Below are 16,053 nucleotides of genomic sequence, written 5' to 3'. Positions count from 1 at the left end.
TGGTTTTCAGGGTAACCATGAAGAACATTAGCATTATTTGAACTCCTGTATAGTCTCAACTGAGTTTAGATTGACGGAGCAGTTTACCGTTTGTCAAATTTCAATATAGTTTATCAAATCCTCATGGTGACTTTGCCATTTTAGCTCTAGGTTACAGGAAAGCTAACTGAGACTCAAAGAGTAAGCTCCTGCCTCTTCTGAAGTCACAGGTCTGTTTAAATCCAAATCAATAAAATTTCTAATATACTGTAGTGTCCCTTTTTTAAAATTAACTTTTATTGGAATATAGTTGATTTACAATGTTGTGTTAGTTTCAGGTGCCCAGCAAAGTGAATCAGTTATACGTGTACATATGTCCACCTTTTAGATCCTTCTCCCATATACGTCATTACAGAGTTTCCTGTGCTATACAGTAAGTTCTTATTAGTTATCTATTTTATATACAATAGTGTGTATATGTCAATGAAAAGTCCTTTTTAAAATACAAGTTTCTGAATGGTTTTGTTCTGGTCACACTGCAGAATCTCTGCCAACAGAGAGTCAGGACACAACAATGCTGTGGGGTCTTTCAACAGAGGCTGAAACACACGGACAGGTAGCACAAACTACAGTCCCCGCAACCACACAAGCCCCTCAGCCTCATTTCTCTTAGTAAAGAGCTACTACAGCTCATGTAAGGCAGAATCCTTAGTTCTGCTTCCTTGTGTGGTCAGAGTTAAGTCATCAAAACTTTACAGGAACCAAGAAATGCCCCAACTCCAACTCAGCAGATATACAAAAACAAGACATACGCAACAACTGGCAAGCTGCTTAACACATACCTGTTAAATAGAGAGTAAAGGAAATGAATCGGTGGTATTTACTGAGAATCCGCAGAGGCTCCTCTCTCTGGACCAGAGTGAAGAAGTAATCCGTCACTGTTTCGCCATAGAAGAAATAATTTACACATAGCAGAAAGTACCTGTTAAAGAAGACAGATCACTGCCAAAGGGAGCACATGTGGCCCCTCCCTTATAGCAAGGCTGTTAGGACCAGAGCAGCAGTCCACCCAACCCCTAAGAACCCCCAGGCAGCTCACAGCAGGACAAGCAGACCACAGATCCCTGTCCTCTGGTGACCCTGTAGGTGAGATATTTATCTAGAAATTTGTGGCTTTCATTCACTCTCCATTTGTCACAAACTTGGGACCCAGTTTCTGCCCCTTCTATAGCATTGCCAGGTCTAACAACACTCAATCTGTAAGACAATCCCCAGAAAGGTACCTCATCCTGCCTCCTTGGCCTTAATTCCACTCTTCCTGATAGGAACTCTGCATGCCTATCGAAACGAAATTTCTGGCTTTCTGTCTGTCTGCTTGGTTCCTTTCTTCTCCCTGCCTGGAACATCCTCTTCACTTACCCACTTTATCATTCATTGCTCAAATACCACTGTCTTCATAAAACCCTGCATGATCGAATGTGGTATCTGCCTCCCCTGCCTTTATTTCTATAGTGCAAAATATTTGCTCTTTTCACTAAGCAATTAATTATGCTTCATCTCAGACTGTCTTCCTCTCTGATGCCCAGGCTCTGACATACAAATCTTTCACCAGCATTAAGTCTTCACTTGTTTATAACCTCTCTCCTCAACTAGAGGGAGCTCCAAAGAGGGAGAAGCCATGGTCCACATACACGTGCGGCTCCACTAGTGTTTCTGAATATGAGAATGAGCAACCCAACTCTAAACACTCAATAACAGACATCAAAGAAAGGGGAGAGCTTATCTTATCTCTTCCATTTTTTTTTTAAATTGCGGAAGTTCAAGAACTCCCAAACAAGCTTTGTTTTCTGTTACATGAAAAACACTTCCTTTGAACAGTGACCACAGTCAGGGGTCAAACATCCTGAATATGTTAATAAAATTCATAACATTGCTTTCCAGCTATAGGAGACCCACAAGAGAAACCTACATCTTAACCCAGGGGGAAGGCCCTGGCCCTGTGGCGACTGCAAGGCAGCTTATGCTGCTGGGTGACAAGGAAGCATCTCTGAGAAGGATGTGTCCAGCCCAAATATGAACATGTCAGCTCCCTTGGCCATAACCAAGTTGCTGGGGCCCAAAACACTACTCTCTGGCCTGGTAAGTTATGAAATCAATGCCCAAGACCCAGCACAGCAGAGTGAGAGAAATCTATATCTGCCCTAACTCTTCTCAGGACTACACAATGCTCTGTTCACATGTCACCACCTCAGAAGAGTGTGGTCAATACAGCAAAGGGCTTCAGATCAGGAAGGTGTCTTGGACATCATCTGCACTACAGGTTTTGTTCTGGCTTCAAGGCTTGTCTTTGGCAGTCCAATGGTTAGGACTTGCTCTCACTGGCCAGGCCCAGGTTCAATCCCTAGGCAGGGAACTAAGATCCTACATGCCACATAACACAGCCCCCCCCCGCAAAAAAAACAACTAAGGACATCCAAGCCCTTTCTCAGGAGGAGAAAGCAGAGCTCCTCTGAGGAGCCCAGACCCCCTGCATTCAGTCTCACTCCTGTCCACTGGCACCCAAGGAACCTCCAAGGAACTAGGACTCCAAAACCACAGGTTGAAAAGCACTGACTAGGTCACTACTATCTATTTTAAGGATGAGGAAGCCAAGTTCCAGAAACAGCAGCACCAGTGTTGACAACTCCCAGATGACTGTTGTTGGATGCTGGGATACCAGAGCACGAAAAATGTACCGATCTAGAAAACGGGGGCCATTGTGCAGTCTAAGGAATCCAAATATTGATGCAAATATGGTCACAGATGCAGCTGGTCTGGATTCTTCTAAGGATTCTTCCAAGCCAGCCATTCAGTCTGGCCTAGGCAATACTTTGGTCTCAAAGGTGCTGTGAAGGTCCATGGCCATCAACCCCTCCCTCCAACCACGACCGTAACTACCTACCACAAAACGTTTGTCCAAACCTGTTAAAGGTCTCTGTGGGGCTAGAGAGCTTACCAACTGAGGGTTCTGAACCAGGGCAGGTCATAGGAGTGGTACACATTGTAGCCAATAGTGATAATCTCATGGAAACACTTAATCTGAACACACATCACCTGCAGGACACAAAAGAATTAAAACACTTGCTAGCTCCTCAGTTCTTGTTATCTGTGGAAACAGAAACCAACAGGTCATAGGCCTTCAAGAAAAACCACTATATTTAAGAACAATGTCAGTCCTCCAGTGATTCTGCTCCCCTCCTTTCTCTCACATCACTCAACAGGGTTGGGAGGCCCTTTATGTCCCACAGAGCAGATCTAATTTCTCACAATAAATATATGCTTCTGAAACTTTGATTAACTTTTTATTGTAGCCTCCCCCAGGACTCAATCTCTTCCACTTTTGACTCTGAATAAAAATACATACTTGAAAAGTCCCAAACTGCTCCACTCAGTCGTCAATTGTATAGTCATTTGATGCTGCCTATGACAATGGGAAGACTCAGAGCAAAGTACTGTGGACTGGAATTTTATATCAGAAGTCCTAAGCTTATGAGGGAGGCCCCAGGAAAACAAGAAACAAAATCAAGAGTCACACAGAATCATAGCCAGGTCCCCAGTTTGACCAAAGAGCTGAAGTACTAAAATCAAATTTTAAAGTGATCTTTAATCACCTACAACTGGCCCATGCCAATAGCCCTCCAGGTGGCTGGTGGAAGGTGAGAAATCATAGTTATTCTAAGGCGGATGTGGTCTGAGCAGCCAGGACCTCAAGTGATTCCCAGAACCAACCCAACACCTGGCACTTAAAATGACTAGACATGCAGGGAAAACTGAAAGTAAAACTAAAACAGCAAGTAAATGGCACTTACAATCATCATTAAAACCATTGGTCCCAAGTAAATGATAATGAAGAAAAATGCAATCATCGCCAAAGTCAGGATGCCTCTCACCCACCAGTTCTTCCATCTAAGACAGAGAGGAAGGGAAGGAGAAAACATGTTAGGAGCCCAAAAGAACTGAAGCACAAACTCAGGGGGGATGGTTCTTTTGGGATAAGAGGGCTCTGAGGTTAGTGCTTTCCAGAAGTATGTCTTTCACCTTGACAGAGGCAGTAGCTGTATGCTGGAAGAAGCAGGTCACCTCACCCATCAGAGCCATCACCTCATCTACACTAAACTCAGCAAGTGCTCAAGGCTTGCATAAAAATACACTCAACTTGTTTTTTAATGAAGCAATCAGGCAAAACTCCCAAGGGAAATGTAATGTCTGCCCGCCTCCCTTACGTATGTATTTAGATGGCTTCTATGGGTGCCTCTGAGAAAAAACTATTAACATTTTTCCTGCAGCAGAATCCTACATTTCTCTGCTCTTGCATCACTATGGTAATAACAATATCAGACACAGTGGTAGTAACAGCTATCACACCTGGCACATATGCACCTGGCACTTCTACAAGGACTTTCACGTGTATTAACTGATTCAACCCTCAACACTACTAGCTTTTACAGATGAGGAAGTGGATGTACACATGATATCCTGTGAAGTGCTTAAGCTGGGAACTGAATTCTGGGAGCCAAAGTGGCTCTAGAACCCATGATCTTAATCACTGCACAATACAGCCTTTCAAAAGGACAAATGTGTGGGAGGCATGCCCAGGCACACTTTTATATAATGTTTTGGAATCTTATAGTTTGCCCACACAGCTGGTATCAGAAGGACCAGAATCTCAAGGGACCAAAATTTTAACCCTGAATTCACCAAAGTTGAGATGTTTCTTAATTCCTACAAGAGAATTTAAGGACTGTCCAAAACAGATGTGTGGGGGAGAAGGAAAACTGAACTCTGAACTAGAAACTTAGGCTCCTCAGTGGAAAGCAGCCTGCCCATTAGTCACAAACCCCAAGGACCATTTATCTTCATGTGCTCTATCAGCGACTACTCCTATGTCCATGTATTCCTGCTCTTTGGATCATACCTCCCAATCAGCCTAGGGTACCCTTCAAGGGCCAGATCCACTCAGGTTGTGCTTGTAGTCACTGGTAAGTACCTGATGACACTCAATAGAGCCTTAAGCAGAGGCAGGGTAGACTATAACCAATGAAAGTGGGCAGGTCTGGGCCTCACACTTTAACAGATGTGGGCTCCTGCTATAAGACAGTGGGCTCTCTAAGGGCTTCAGGTATTCCATGACACTTGCAGACCCAGAGCCCTCAGCAAGCACTTGCATGATTAAGCCAAGCTACCTTGAAGACAAGTTGGAAAGGGCCCTGTTGAGAACCTCTGGCGTATCATCTGCAGAGGGTGGTTGGGTGACAGCTTCCACTCTGCTTTCACTGTCCGATGCAGTCTCTCCATCTGCCTTTGCTTCTGACTCTGACTCCTGCACAGCAGAAAAACAGAAGAGGGAAAGATCAAAAGCGCTGAGTAGGATACTGGGTGTAGACATCCAAAAGGACCCATCTACCTTTGAAAAGGCCTCTCCACCAACACCTAAGTCACACAGGGAGGAGCCCCTGCTCTGCCACAATACCACAGAAAGCTGTGGACTCTTGGAGCCACGGGACAACTAGTGGCTCTGGACAGGCTCTCTCGGGGGAAGCTGAGTGTGCAGGCTACTGCCCCCTGCAACAGAGCTCCTGAAAACCCATGGTGTTACTTCCAGGCTTCCCAAGACCACCACGTGAGGAGGCCAGCCCCAGTCAGGTGCGGAAGCCCTATGGGACCACTAACTCTAGTCAACACTTCACCAGGACTGGTGTGCGCCACTGCCCTCTCCCTGCCACCAGGCCTGGGTGTTGGCAAACACTTTGATGTCACTCACTGAGTTGCCACCAGGTCACAGTCACGTAAGGAAATGCCTGGAGGAACTCACCCTGCTCCCCAGCCTGCATGAAGGGACCAGAGCATGCCAGCAAAAGGTCCTCCGTCTAAAGTACCGAGCTTTTATTTCTTAGGGGAATTTAGAATAGATGCTGTGAGAAGAGGTGCAGGAGAAATCAAATCACTTGGAATCAAAGTCATGATACTACACTGTATTTGAGTAGCCCTTCAGAATTCTGAGAGTATTTCCCGTACCTGTGAACATTTGAGCAGTTACGGAAGGAAGGAAAGGCAGACAGAAAGATCACTATTTATAAATGAAGAAACAGGGGCTCTGAGAAATTCAATAGTTGGCCCCAAATCTCCTATAACAGGTCTCTGACTTCAATGTGTTCATTCCACTACATTTCCTTTTATCGAAGCATCTCAGAATCCATTTAATTCTTCAGTTAAGTGATTCAGAACAAAACTGGTAATGGCAATAGGATGTTTCACCAAATCATCAAAGATTTCATTACATACACAAACAGACAAAAAGCTGTATCTTTTTTTCAAACTGAACAATTTCCTTAGCAACTTAGCAGCAGCAGCAGCAGCCACTAATAAATATATGAAATTGAGCACCATTTCACACATCTCTTGGCCATTCTGATGTCTTCTTTTGTGAAGCGCTTGTCAAGTCATTGGTCAGTTTTCTACTGGGTTTCCTTGTTTTTTTATGTGTAGTTGTTTTTTAATATGTTCCAAATTTAAGTACTTTGTATCACTAACATGTTCCCCCAGTCTCCTCTAAACCCTAACAACCCACCTGAGTCCTTCTCTCACCTACAATCAGACCTTTTCCCTCTCGCTCAGCACTGGCCACAATGGGGAGTTGGTGGGAGATTTTGTAATTGTCTGCTGCCCCAGCTGACCTTAAGGCCCCTAAAGACAAGATATTCTCATGCCTGGCACACAGATGCTTACAAATACATGGAAGATGGTGGAGAAAGAGGAATTCTTTCCAGCTATGGTAAAGCAGCCCCGCTCTCATAGAGACAGCTGTTTCTACATTAACTTACAACTGAGATAACACCACAGAACAGAAGACTTAACTACTACAGGATTGCTGATACAGAAACAGGGGGCTTTGGTAAAGAACTTAGGGAGTCACTCTGCTGTACAGCAGAAATTAACATAACACTGTAAATCAACTATACTTCAATTTACAAAAACAAAACAAACAAAAAAAACCTCATGGAGGTGTCATCAGTAGCACCTGAGGGAAAGAGCCACAGCTGCTGCTGATGAGGTCAATGCTCCTTCCTCCACCAGGCTGAGCCAGTGGACAAGTCACCCAAGTGCTGTACTCCACTTCCTTACCTAATAAAAGGGCACGAGAAAGGACCCTTCTCATCTGTGTAAGGGTTCTCCAGAAAGATATAACCAGACACACACCCAGAGCTGTGTCCTATTCCACTGCCCCACAAGGTTCTGAAATGTAGCAATGCCCCTAAGTGTAACTGGGATTCTCTCTCTCCAGTCACATTTAGTGAAGACGGAGGCATTCAGAACAGATTTCCATGCTCTAGGCTAACATTATCATCCTTTTCCCATCAGTGACCATCAGGGATATGAGGTATCGATGCTGTGGGATTATCTAGATCTGACCTCGAAGGAATTGCAAAATCCAAGTACCAGGGCCCCACAGATGTTCTCCAGGAGTATGCAGAAGCCACAGGGACTGAGATGACAACAGCCGGCGAGAGGGTATGTATGCAGGCGCATATGCTTGCGAGCGCATGCCCAGGCGTGTGTGCAACACACACACAGAAGCTCTAGCACCAGCTATTTTTAACTCATCCATCTTGTTGTCAAGGAAACTCACAAAGGCTGCTCATTCCCCAAGCTAGGAAGGGCAGGAAGAAACCCGGGCAGAGCCCCTGCAGGGGAGGGGCAGGGAGCTCTGGCTTGGTACTAAGTCTCTGGACCTTGCAGACCCTTTTACAAACGTCAGCCCAAATAACTCCGTATCTGACTCCTCTCCTTCCTTACTAGGAAGAGTGACAGTGAACAGAGGTATCCTGAAGCAGAAAGCAGTAAAAGGACACAGAGAAGTGTCACAAAGACACAGTGACTGTTGTTATGGTCAAGACATCAGGAGGCCTGGGATGAACAACTAAGACATGAAGTAAACTAAAGAAATGAGCCTGAAGGAGATTAACTTTCCAGTTGTCACCTGCCTTTAAGCAAGTAAGGGCTTCCCTGGTGGCTCAGATGGTAAAGCATCTGTCTGCAATGTGGGAGACCCAGGTTCGATCCCTGAATTGGGAAGATCCCCTAAAGAAGGAAATGGCAACCCACTCCAGTACCCTTGCCTGGAAAATCCCATGGACAGAGGAGCCTGGTAGGCTACAGTCCATGGGGTCGCAAAGGGTCGGAGACGACAGCGACTTCACTTTTAAAAGCGAGTAAGTAACACCAGGGTCCTGGGCCTCAGCCCAGGCCACTGAATAAGCATCCTCAGAGCCCTTAACTGGAGGTCTCCTTGGAGAAGGAGACAAACACCTACACAGATAACCTCTCTCCCATAAGCTGAAACAGTCGAAAAAGGCAGAAGGGCAAATCCCAGTGCAGGAGGAAAGGGCACAACCTGGGAAGGCATGGATCGGGTGAGGGAAGTCAGCCAACTCTCGGGGCTCCAGGTGCGGCCGCCAGGAGAGCAGACGAAGGAACAGGAACCTCGGAGAACCTGGAAACCCTGTGCTGTTCTGGCTACTCCCTGTGTGGGGCAGGGCCTTCCACTTGGGCCGCTTAGGCCTCAGTGAGGAGGAGAATGCTGGCAGCAGCTTCTCTCATGGACCCAGGAGGAGTCAAAAACCTGGAGCCCAACCTTTTGCCCAGGAGAAAGTGGCACATGTGAGGACCAAGAATCAGAGATGTCAAGTGTTTCACTGGTTTGCTCCTCCAGGGGATGGAAAGACGTTCTGCAGGAGGCAGAGGCAGCCAGTCAATTCCCAGCTCTGGTGTTCATTACACTCAACACAGGCCTCCCGTCCCTGGTCTTCCCCCTGGGGAAAGCGCCCCCTACATCACATGGTTGCTAGAATGATCAAATGCAACACCAGTGAAAGTCTATTAAAACTATAAAGGGACTGAAGAGCAACAGGGACCTGCTGAATTCCATCCTACCCCCACTCTCCAGTAGGCTGACCATGGCACACAGGACAGGAGCCCAAGAACCTTAAACACTCATCCCAGGCAACCTGGGCACCCTTCCCAAGGAGGGTGGAGTGGAGAAAGAACAGTGCTTATCAGGTCTTGCCGGGGCCTGTGTGCTAATCAATTCTGTGAACTCAGCATCTGCCTGCCTTGCTTCCTCTTTCCTGTCTTCCATTCCAACAGGTGGCCCCAACTCAAAAATGATCCACCTCTCAAAGGTGCCATAAAGATGGAAGTCTGAAACACAGGCAGCAGTACCTACCAACACTTCCTGACATGGGATGTGTACAGCACAATTCACTGAGGCATGGAAGGAAACATCAGAACTTACTTCTATTTACCTCGTTCATCTTTTCTTTCCTGTGCCTGCTTTATGATGAACCTATCAAAACATGTATATAACTGAGGCTGTGCCAGCTGGGGAACATGGTAAAAACATCACATACACATCAGACACAGTGGTGGGTCAGTGACCCTGGGATTCTTGATTCCCACCACACTGAGCAGTGCCTGGAACACAATATGAACTCAAAGATTTATTGGACTAATAAGCTAATTAATTCTTCTTAACCTACCATGGACCACGGTGTCTGGACTGCATTCAGCATATGACAAAATCAGCTCAGATTTCCAGCTCATGTGCCAGGTCTGACAGGCCCCTGCCTCGGCAGCAACCCTTGTAACAGAGCCAGACTGATGCCCACTCTCATCCCCTCTCTGTGCTAGCTGAGGGTCTAAGGATCCAGCTCAGGAGCTCTGGGACCAGGACATGATAGCAGGGAAAGGCTGCCTTGCTGCTTCAAGCTCACCTCAGCTCCCAGGCATCCCCTCCCCCTCCCTTTCTTTTCAACCAAGGACCCAGATCAGAGGTTGAACAGAGCAGACCCTGTCTCTCAGATTCTATCTCAATCACTGCCCATCCTCCCACAGTCCTGCAGCCATTTCCCAAGTGGGCTGCAGCGCTGGTGTAAACAGGAAACAAGAGCATTGCTTTAAAAGGAGAAGAAAAAATAGTTACCTCTGAGGCCTCCTTCCTTCTGGTTCACTTAGACTCTAAGGTAGAAACACTTTGTGATATGATAGACACATGGAGAGCCTTGGGTACCAAGGGTTCAGATAAGACCTGTCAACATTTTTAGGGGAACTCATGCATAAAAAGCTTCCCCTACCAGCCTTCCAGGTCCCCTCTACCTCCCACAACTGCCCAGACACCAGCGAACCAGGGCTCAGAACAGAAGTCTTTCTTCAAAAGAAGCAAGAGATGGCAGTAAGGGGGGGGCCAGGGAGCAGTAATAAGGGGAGGAGGGAGGTCCCTGTGCCCAAGGTCAGGCTTCCTGGCCTGAGAAGGGACCTGGCTTGGCCCAGTATAGCATCTGTATGACTCATTTTCACTGCTATAATCTAGGTAGGAAACCCAGGAGAGAACCCTAGCAGTTTAGAGCATACTAAGTTCTAGCCTGGAGAATCCCATGGACAGAGGAGCCTGGTGGGCTGCTGTCTATGGAGTTGCACAGAGTCGGACACGACTGAAGCGACTTAGCAGCAGTAGCAGCAGCAGCAAGCTGCATTAAAATTGGTAAGTTTCATTTACTGAGTGTCTTCACACCTTACATAAACTATTTTTCCCACTGCTTTAGAAGGAAATTATAAATCTTGTGCTGGAGGAAAATCATCAGGCTGAGCCTAATCTTTCTATTAAGTATCATGCCAGCCATCTTTTTTGTTTTTTTGGATGTGCTGGGTGTCCACTGTAGGGCACAGGGGCTTCTCTGGTTGCAGCACGCCGGCTTAGTTGCTCCACAGCATGTGGGATCTCAGTTCCCCAACCAGCGGTTGAACCTGCGTCCCTTGCACCGGAAGGCAGATTCTTAACTACTGGACCACCAGGGAAGTCCCACCTGCCATCTTCTTAACCAAGCCGTGTGGCCAGATACCAGGGCAATCAACTCCCCCACTTACACACACACCTCCAGGAAAGAAATTACCAGAGACAGGTTTATCCCTAATGAGTGTAGGAGACCTCTGTGTCCCTGTCACTGAAAAAAGCCAAGTAAGCTTTCATCTGAGTTCCTACTGCAGGAAAAAAGTGCATGTGTGTGTGTATGGTGTTTGGAACAGCAAAGAAAATATTTCTAGCTTTTTCTAATGCTCACCTCATCTGACAAATTCAGTGGTCTGAACAAAGGATCAAGGGGGAGGAGCCTGGCTCTGAAAGTTTAGAATCATCCCCAAAATGTCCACACCCTGCCTTCAAAAGCCTCATATCAATAATGTGATCCACAGAAAATGCATTCAGTTACTCCAGATGGACTGCTTCCTTAAAGTACCTCCATGGGTAACTGCTATCCACAGCAAAGAGCTCCAGAGACATGACATGGAAAGATGCACGTGCAGAAGGTTCGGCTTTTAAAACCTAACTCTGCCTCTGAACCATTTTACCTCCGGACAATACTATTTCCAAGGAGCCACAGGGCTCTTTGCAGAGAACCTACCACTGCCAGTCTTGGGCGCAGAGAGGGTTCCTGTGGGAAGACCACTGTTCCCAGGAGAGCCACACTGGGAGCACCCACATGCTGCCATCCCCATCCTGCCCCCTCCTCAGCACCTTGCTCCATTGATCTCCCCTCCCTCCCCTCTGTCCTCCAGCCTTCCCCTCACCCCAGGTCCTCATATTACACCACTTAAGCAGGCTCATCCAAAGAAAGCACTTTTTTCTCCACTTCACAGGTGAACCTTTGGGAAGAGTTTTGAACACTCCATCCCTTTCCCTTGACTGACCTTCATTCCTCAAGCCACACCAAGCCACCTTCATCCCTGGGCATTCCCAGTCCTCTGCTGCCAGCACAGCCTTGCAGCAACTTTTGATGTTATTATTGAGAAATATTCTTCCCTTGGCTTCTAAGCAGCACATCCTCCTGGTTTCCCACCTGCCTATCTAGCCAGGCCTTCTTTAGCCAGTTTCTCCTTGGCAGCTTCCTCTTCTGCAGCTTACCCTTTAATTGAGGGGCTCTGAGAGGTTCCGTGCTGGGTGCTCCTCCTGTTCTACTACACACTCTCCCTGAGTAATCTCGTTCATTCTGATGCCTCCAACAGCTTCTTCTTGAGCTTCAGACCCACATATCCGATCATACTTGATGTCCCCCCTTGGATGTCCCACAGATACCTAAAATTCTCTAGGTGCTCAAAACCAAATTCATTCCGTTTCCCCTGAATACTCAAGTGAAAAGGTGGCCAATCACCCTTCGTGCTTCCTCCCTCGGCTCCTATCACCTAGTCTGTGATCACTGCCTCTGAAACAGACTCTTAAAGAGTCCCTTGGACTGCAAGGAGATACAACCAGTCCATCCTAAAGGAAATCAGTCCTGAATATTCACTGGAAGGACTGACACTGAAGCTGAAACTCCAATACTCTGGCCACTTGATGCAAAGAACTGATTCACTTGAAAAGACCGTGATGCTGGGAAAGATTGAAGGCAGGAGGAGAAGGGGACGACAGAGGATGAGATGGATGGATAGCATCACCGACTCAATGGACATGACTTTGAGTAAGCTCCGGGAGTTGATGATGGACAGGGAGGCCTGGTGTGCTGCAGTCCATGGGGTTGCAAAGAGTCGGACACGACTGAGCAACTGAACTGAATTGAACCCGTTCCCACTGCCTCTGGATCTCCTAAGCCAACACTGTCCCCTCCAGGTAACTGCAACAGCCCAACTGGCCACCTTATCTCCAGCCCTGAGTCTATTCCTACCTCCACTCTACACTTCACATTGCACCAGGACGGTCTTTCTGGAAAGAAAACCTGACTGCACCACTCCTTGTCCAGTACTCCTCCTGGAGCTCCCTAGGCTACACAGAGGTGATTCTTCCTCCTCTTGCCATCTAAAGGCTAGATCTCAACTTTTTAAATGATCTACAAGCCCCTTTGGGATCAGAGTCTTGTCTACCCTTCCAGCCTACTGTCTCTCAGCCTTTCTGACCTACAGTCAGTTCCTAGAACAGGCTGTACTTTCTTACCTTAGGCTTTTTGCTCCTTCTGTTCCTTCCTACAACAGTCTATGCGGATTGCCCTCTTTAGAAACTCATCTCTCCTCTGGCCAATTATAATCTACTTCAGATCTTAGCTAACAAATCTCCAAACCTTTCCCAGCTGCCCTGTGTCCCAGTGGCCCCTGTGGTCCCTCAAGAATGCACTCCACACTGTACGGTCTCGTCCTGCAGACACAGTCTCGGTGGGGAAAAGGAGGATATGCTGACTTCCTTCCAACATCTGGCATGGTGCGTACAGAGAAGACACTAAGTCTCATCACATGTGCCTAAGTAGCCCCAGTCAATCATTCAGAGAGGATCCTGGGTTTACTAGATTTGCAGAGCTGGGCAACATGTAGCAATTCAACATCTTCCACACTCTTAAAAGCACCGTATGAGGCATTATAGGGTTACAGTCCATTGTCCCACTGTTGAGCTCCTCTTCTTTCTTAGAACAGAAGCCTTGATTTTTAGCTGGGCTTAGAACCAAGAGTACATTTTCCAATTCTGGTCAATGAGATATTAGCAGAAGTGTTATGAGCAATTATACCTTTTTTCCTCCATGCCGATTGAATTGTGGAAAGGCTAGTTGGAGCTCCAGCAACCATCTTGGCCTATGAGGTGAAAACCATCTATTACCAATGTCTAAGCAACAAGATAAAAGGAGGAGAACATCAGGAAAAACTACCTACAGAGGACAACTATGTAGCAAGAACAAAGTTGTACGGATTCTGGACTGCTTATCACATGAGAAATAAGGGCAATTCTATCTTGCTAAACTACTGTTATTCTGGGTTTTCTGTCATTTGTGGCCAAATAAATAAGTGATACAAGGGATTCAAAAAAAAAAAACCAAAGGTTTGTCTGAGAAAAAGGTCAGAAAAGAAAGAAGCAGCCTTCCTGAATACAAGGCTTTCTAATCCAGACAGACACTGTTGGTTTAGGTCCCAACCTCCTCAAAACTGCTACTCCCATACATTAAACCAAGAGTTTGGATGACACAAACAGGTATTATCCTTTCTTCACCTTCCCCCCTAAAGCCTCCCTCTGGAGTAAACACTTCTGTCTACTGAAAGAACAAGCATACAGCTCTAATCCAGTACCAGTCATCGTCAGAAGACATTGTTTAATTCAGGACAGAGACTCCCAGAGCTCCAAAAATCACCTGTTTCTTGGGAGGCTCTGCCCAAAGGTCTGTTCTAATGATACCACTTGTTTTCCCCTGTCCTCCAGAGTCAGACACCAAAAATCAGAAGCCCTGCTGGAATCCAATAGGTCCTCTTATCATCAGTTACCTAGTCAGGCATCTCTATTAGTATTTAAGGGAAAAATGAGTCCATCCATACTGAGGGAGAAAGTAATTTTAAGTTTCTTCATTATTATAACAAGGCTCATGCAAAGAAGAAAGTTTATCAAATATTACCAAGAGTTAATAAGATGGGAAATAGGTTAATAAAAAATAATAAGAGTTAAGTAACAAACAAAAAGAGTTAATAAGATGAGAAATATATTTGCAATCTTAAAACTGAGCTCAAATGTACTCCCTAGACCTTAGGAAGAAAATGGAACCAGGACGAGCTACTGGATTCCTCATCTGATGAACCCCTAAATCATAAATCAATATCCAGGACTTGCCTCAGTGTCACACATCTCCAACAGTTCCTACTACAAAGATTACTAGACAAAGTAAGTGGTTAAGAATCTGCTTTTGCAATGGAGGGATCACAGATTCCATCCCTGGTCAGGGAACTAAGTTCCCACGTGTCTTGGGGCAACTAAGCCCGTGCGCCACAACTAGGGAGTCTGTGCACCACAATGAAAGATCCTACGTGACACAATTAAGACCCAACAGACAAATAAATATTTTTTTTAAAAAAGGAAAAGTGTGTTTTTCACACCCCTTGTGGCTCAGCTGGTAGAGAATGTGCCTATAATGTGGGAGACCTGGGTTCAATCCCTGGGTTGGGACGATCCCCTGGAGAAGGGAAAGGCTACCCACTGCAGTATTCTGGCCTGGAGAATTCCATGGACTCTATAGTCCATGGGGTCGAAAAGAGTCGGACACAACTGAGCGACTTTCACTTTCACTTTCTGTACAATGGGTACAAAGAAACTGACTATTCTTTTTTGTGTTTGAAAAGTTCCTTTAATACAAAGGTTTAAAAAAAAAAAAAGAGTGCCCGAGTCAGCTGAACTGCAAGTGACTTTCAGATACCCCGAACCTCAGCAGAGAAAAACCACTGTGGCCTCAGGGTGATGTCCCAGGCTCTGAGCACAAAAATGAATTTAAAATTTCTGAACATGAAGTAAACAAAACAGCCTCGAAGACACAAAACCAAATGAACGTTCCAGTCTTCATCTTATGGTACCTCTTGGCAATATTAGATCTAGTTGAACACGTCTTTCCTGAAACACTGTTCTCTTGGCTTGCATAATATACACTTTCCAGGTTCTCATTCTACCTGACTGACTGCTCTTAGTTCCTGTGTTATCTTCCCTCTACCTGTCCTCTAAATGTTGGATTGGCTTTAGGCTCAATTCTGGGCCCACGACACTCACTCCCTTAAGTATCACCATCCAGCACCTTGGCTTTAATTACCAATTCCATGGCAATGACTCTGATGATTATATCACCAACCCCAACCTCTCCTCCAGCTCCAGACCCAACTGCTATACTTCCAACTACTTACTGACATCTCCACCAGAAAGTTCTTGCAGACATCTCAAACGTATCTAAACAGAACTACTGACATTGCCCACAAAAATCTTAATCCTCAAGTGCCTAGCTAGCCAGTTGATGGCACCACAATCTATATCCAGCATAAGCCAGAAACCTGGGTGCTTTGTGTGCTCAGTCGCTTCAGTTGTGTCCAACTCTTTGCAACCCTGTGGACCACAGCCCACCAGGCTCCTCTGCCCATGAGATTCTCCAGGCAAGAATACTGGAGTGGGTTGTCATCCCTCCTCCAGGGGATCTTCCTGACCCAGGGATCGAACTTGCATCTCTTACGTCTCCTGCATTGGCAGGCAGGTTCTTTACCACTAGC

The 16,053-nt window shown here is 46.2% G+C and overlaps 1 protein-coding gene across 1 annotated transcript in view; it reads right to left on the bottom strand.

Annotated features, from left to right (window-relative positions):
* CDS2 (CDP-diacylglycerol synthase (phosphatidate cytidylyltransferase) 2) overlaps window positions 1-16,053 on the bottom strand; it is a 56,826-nt gene that overhangs the window by 11,497 nt on the left and 29,276 nt on the right. The window contains exons 2-5 of the mRNA XM_010836438.1: window positions 5,202-5,338; window positions 3,828-3,924; window positions 2,975-3,072; window positions 822-961 (exon numbers count right to left, since the gene is read on the bottom strand). Coding sequence (XP_010834740.1) covers window positions 822-961; window positions 2,975-3,072; window positions 3,828-3,924; window positions 5,202-5,338 — 472 coding nt within the window. The remainder of the gene's footprint in view (window positions 1-821; window positions 962-2,974; window positions 3,073-3,827; window positions 3,925-5,201; window positions 5,339-16,053) is intronic.

The sequence above is a fragment of the Bison bison genome, unplaced genomic scaffold (assembly GCF_000754665.1).
Source record: "Bison bison bison isolate TAMUID 2011002044 unplaced genomic scaffold, Bison_UMD1.0 scf7180017864063, whole genome shotgun sequence".
NCBI classification, from domain to species: Eukaryota; Metazoa; Chordata; class Mammalia; order Artiodactyla; family Bovidae; genus Bison; species Bison bison.
This window is presented reverse-complemented; position numbering and strand designations above follow the sequence as displayed.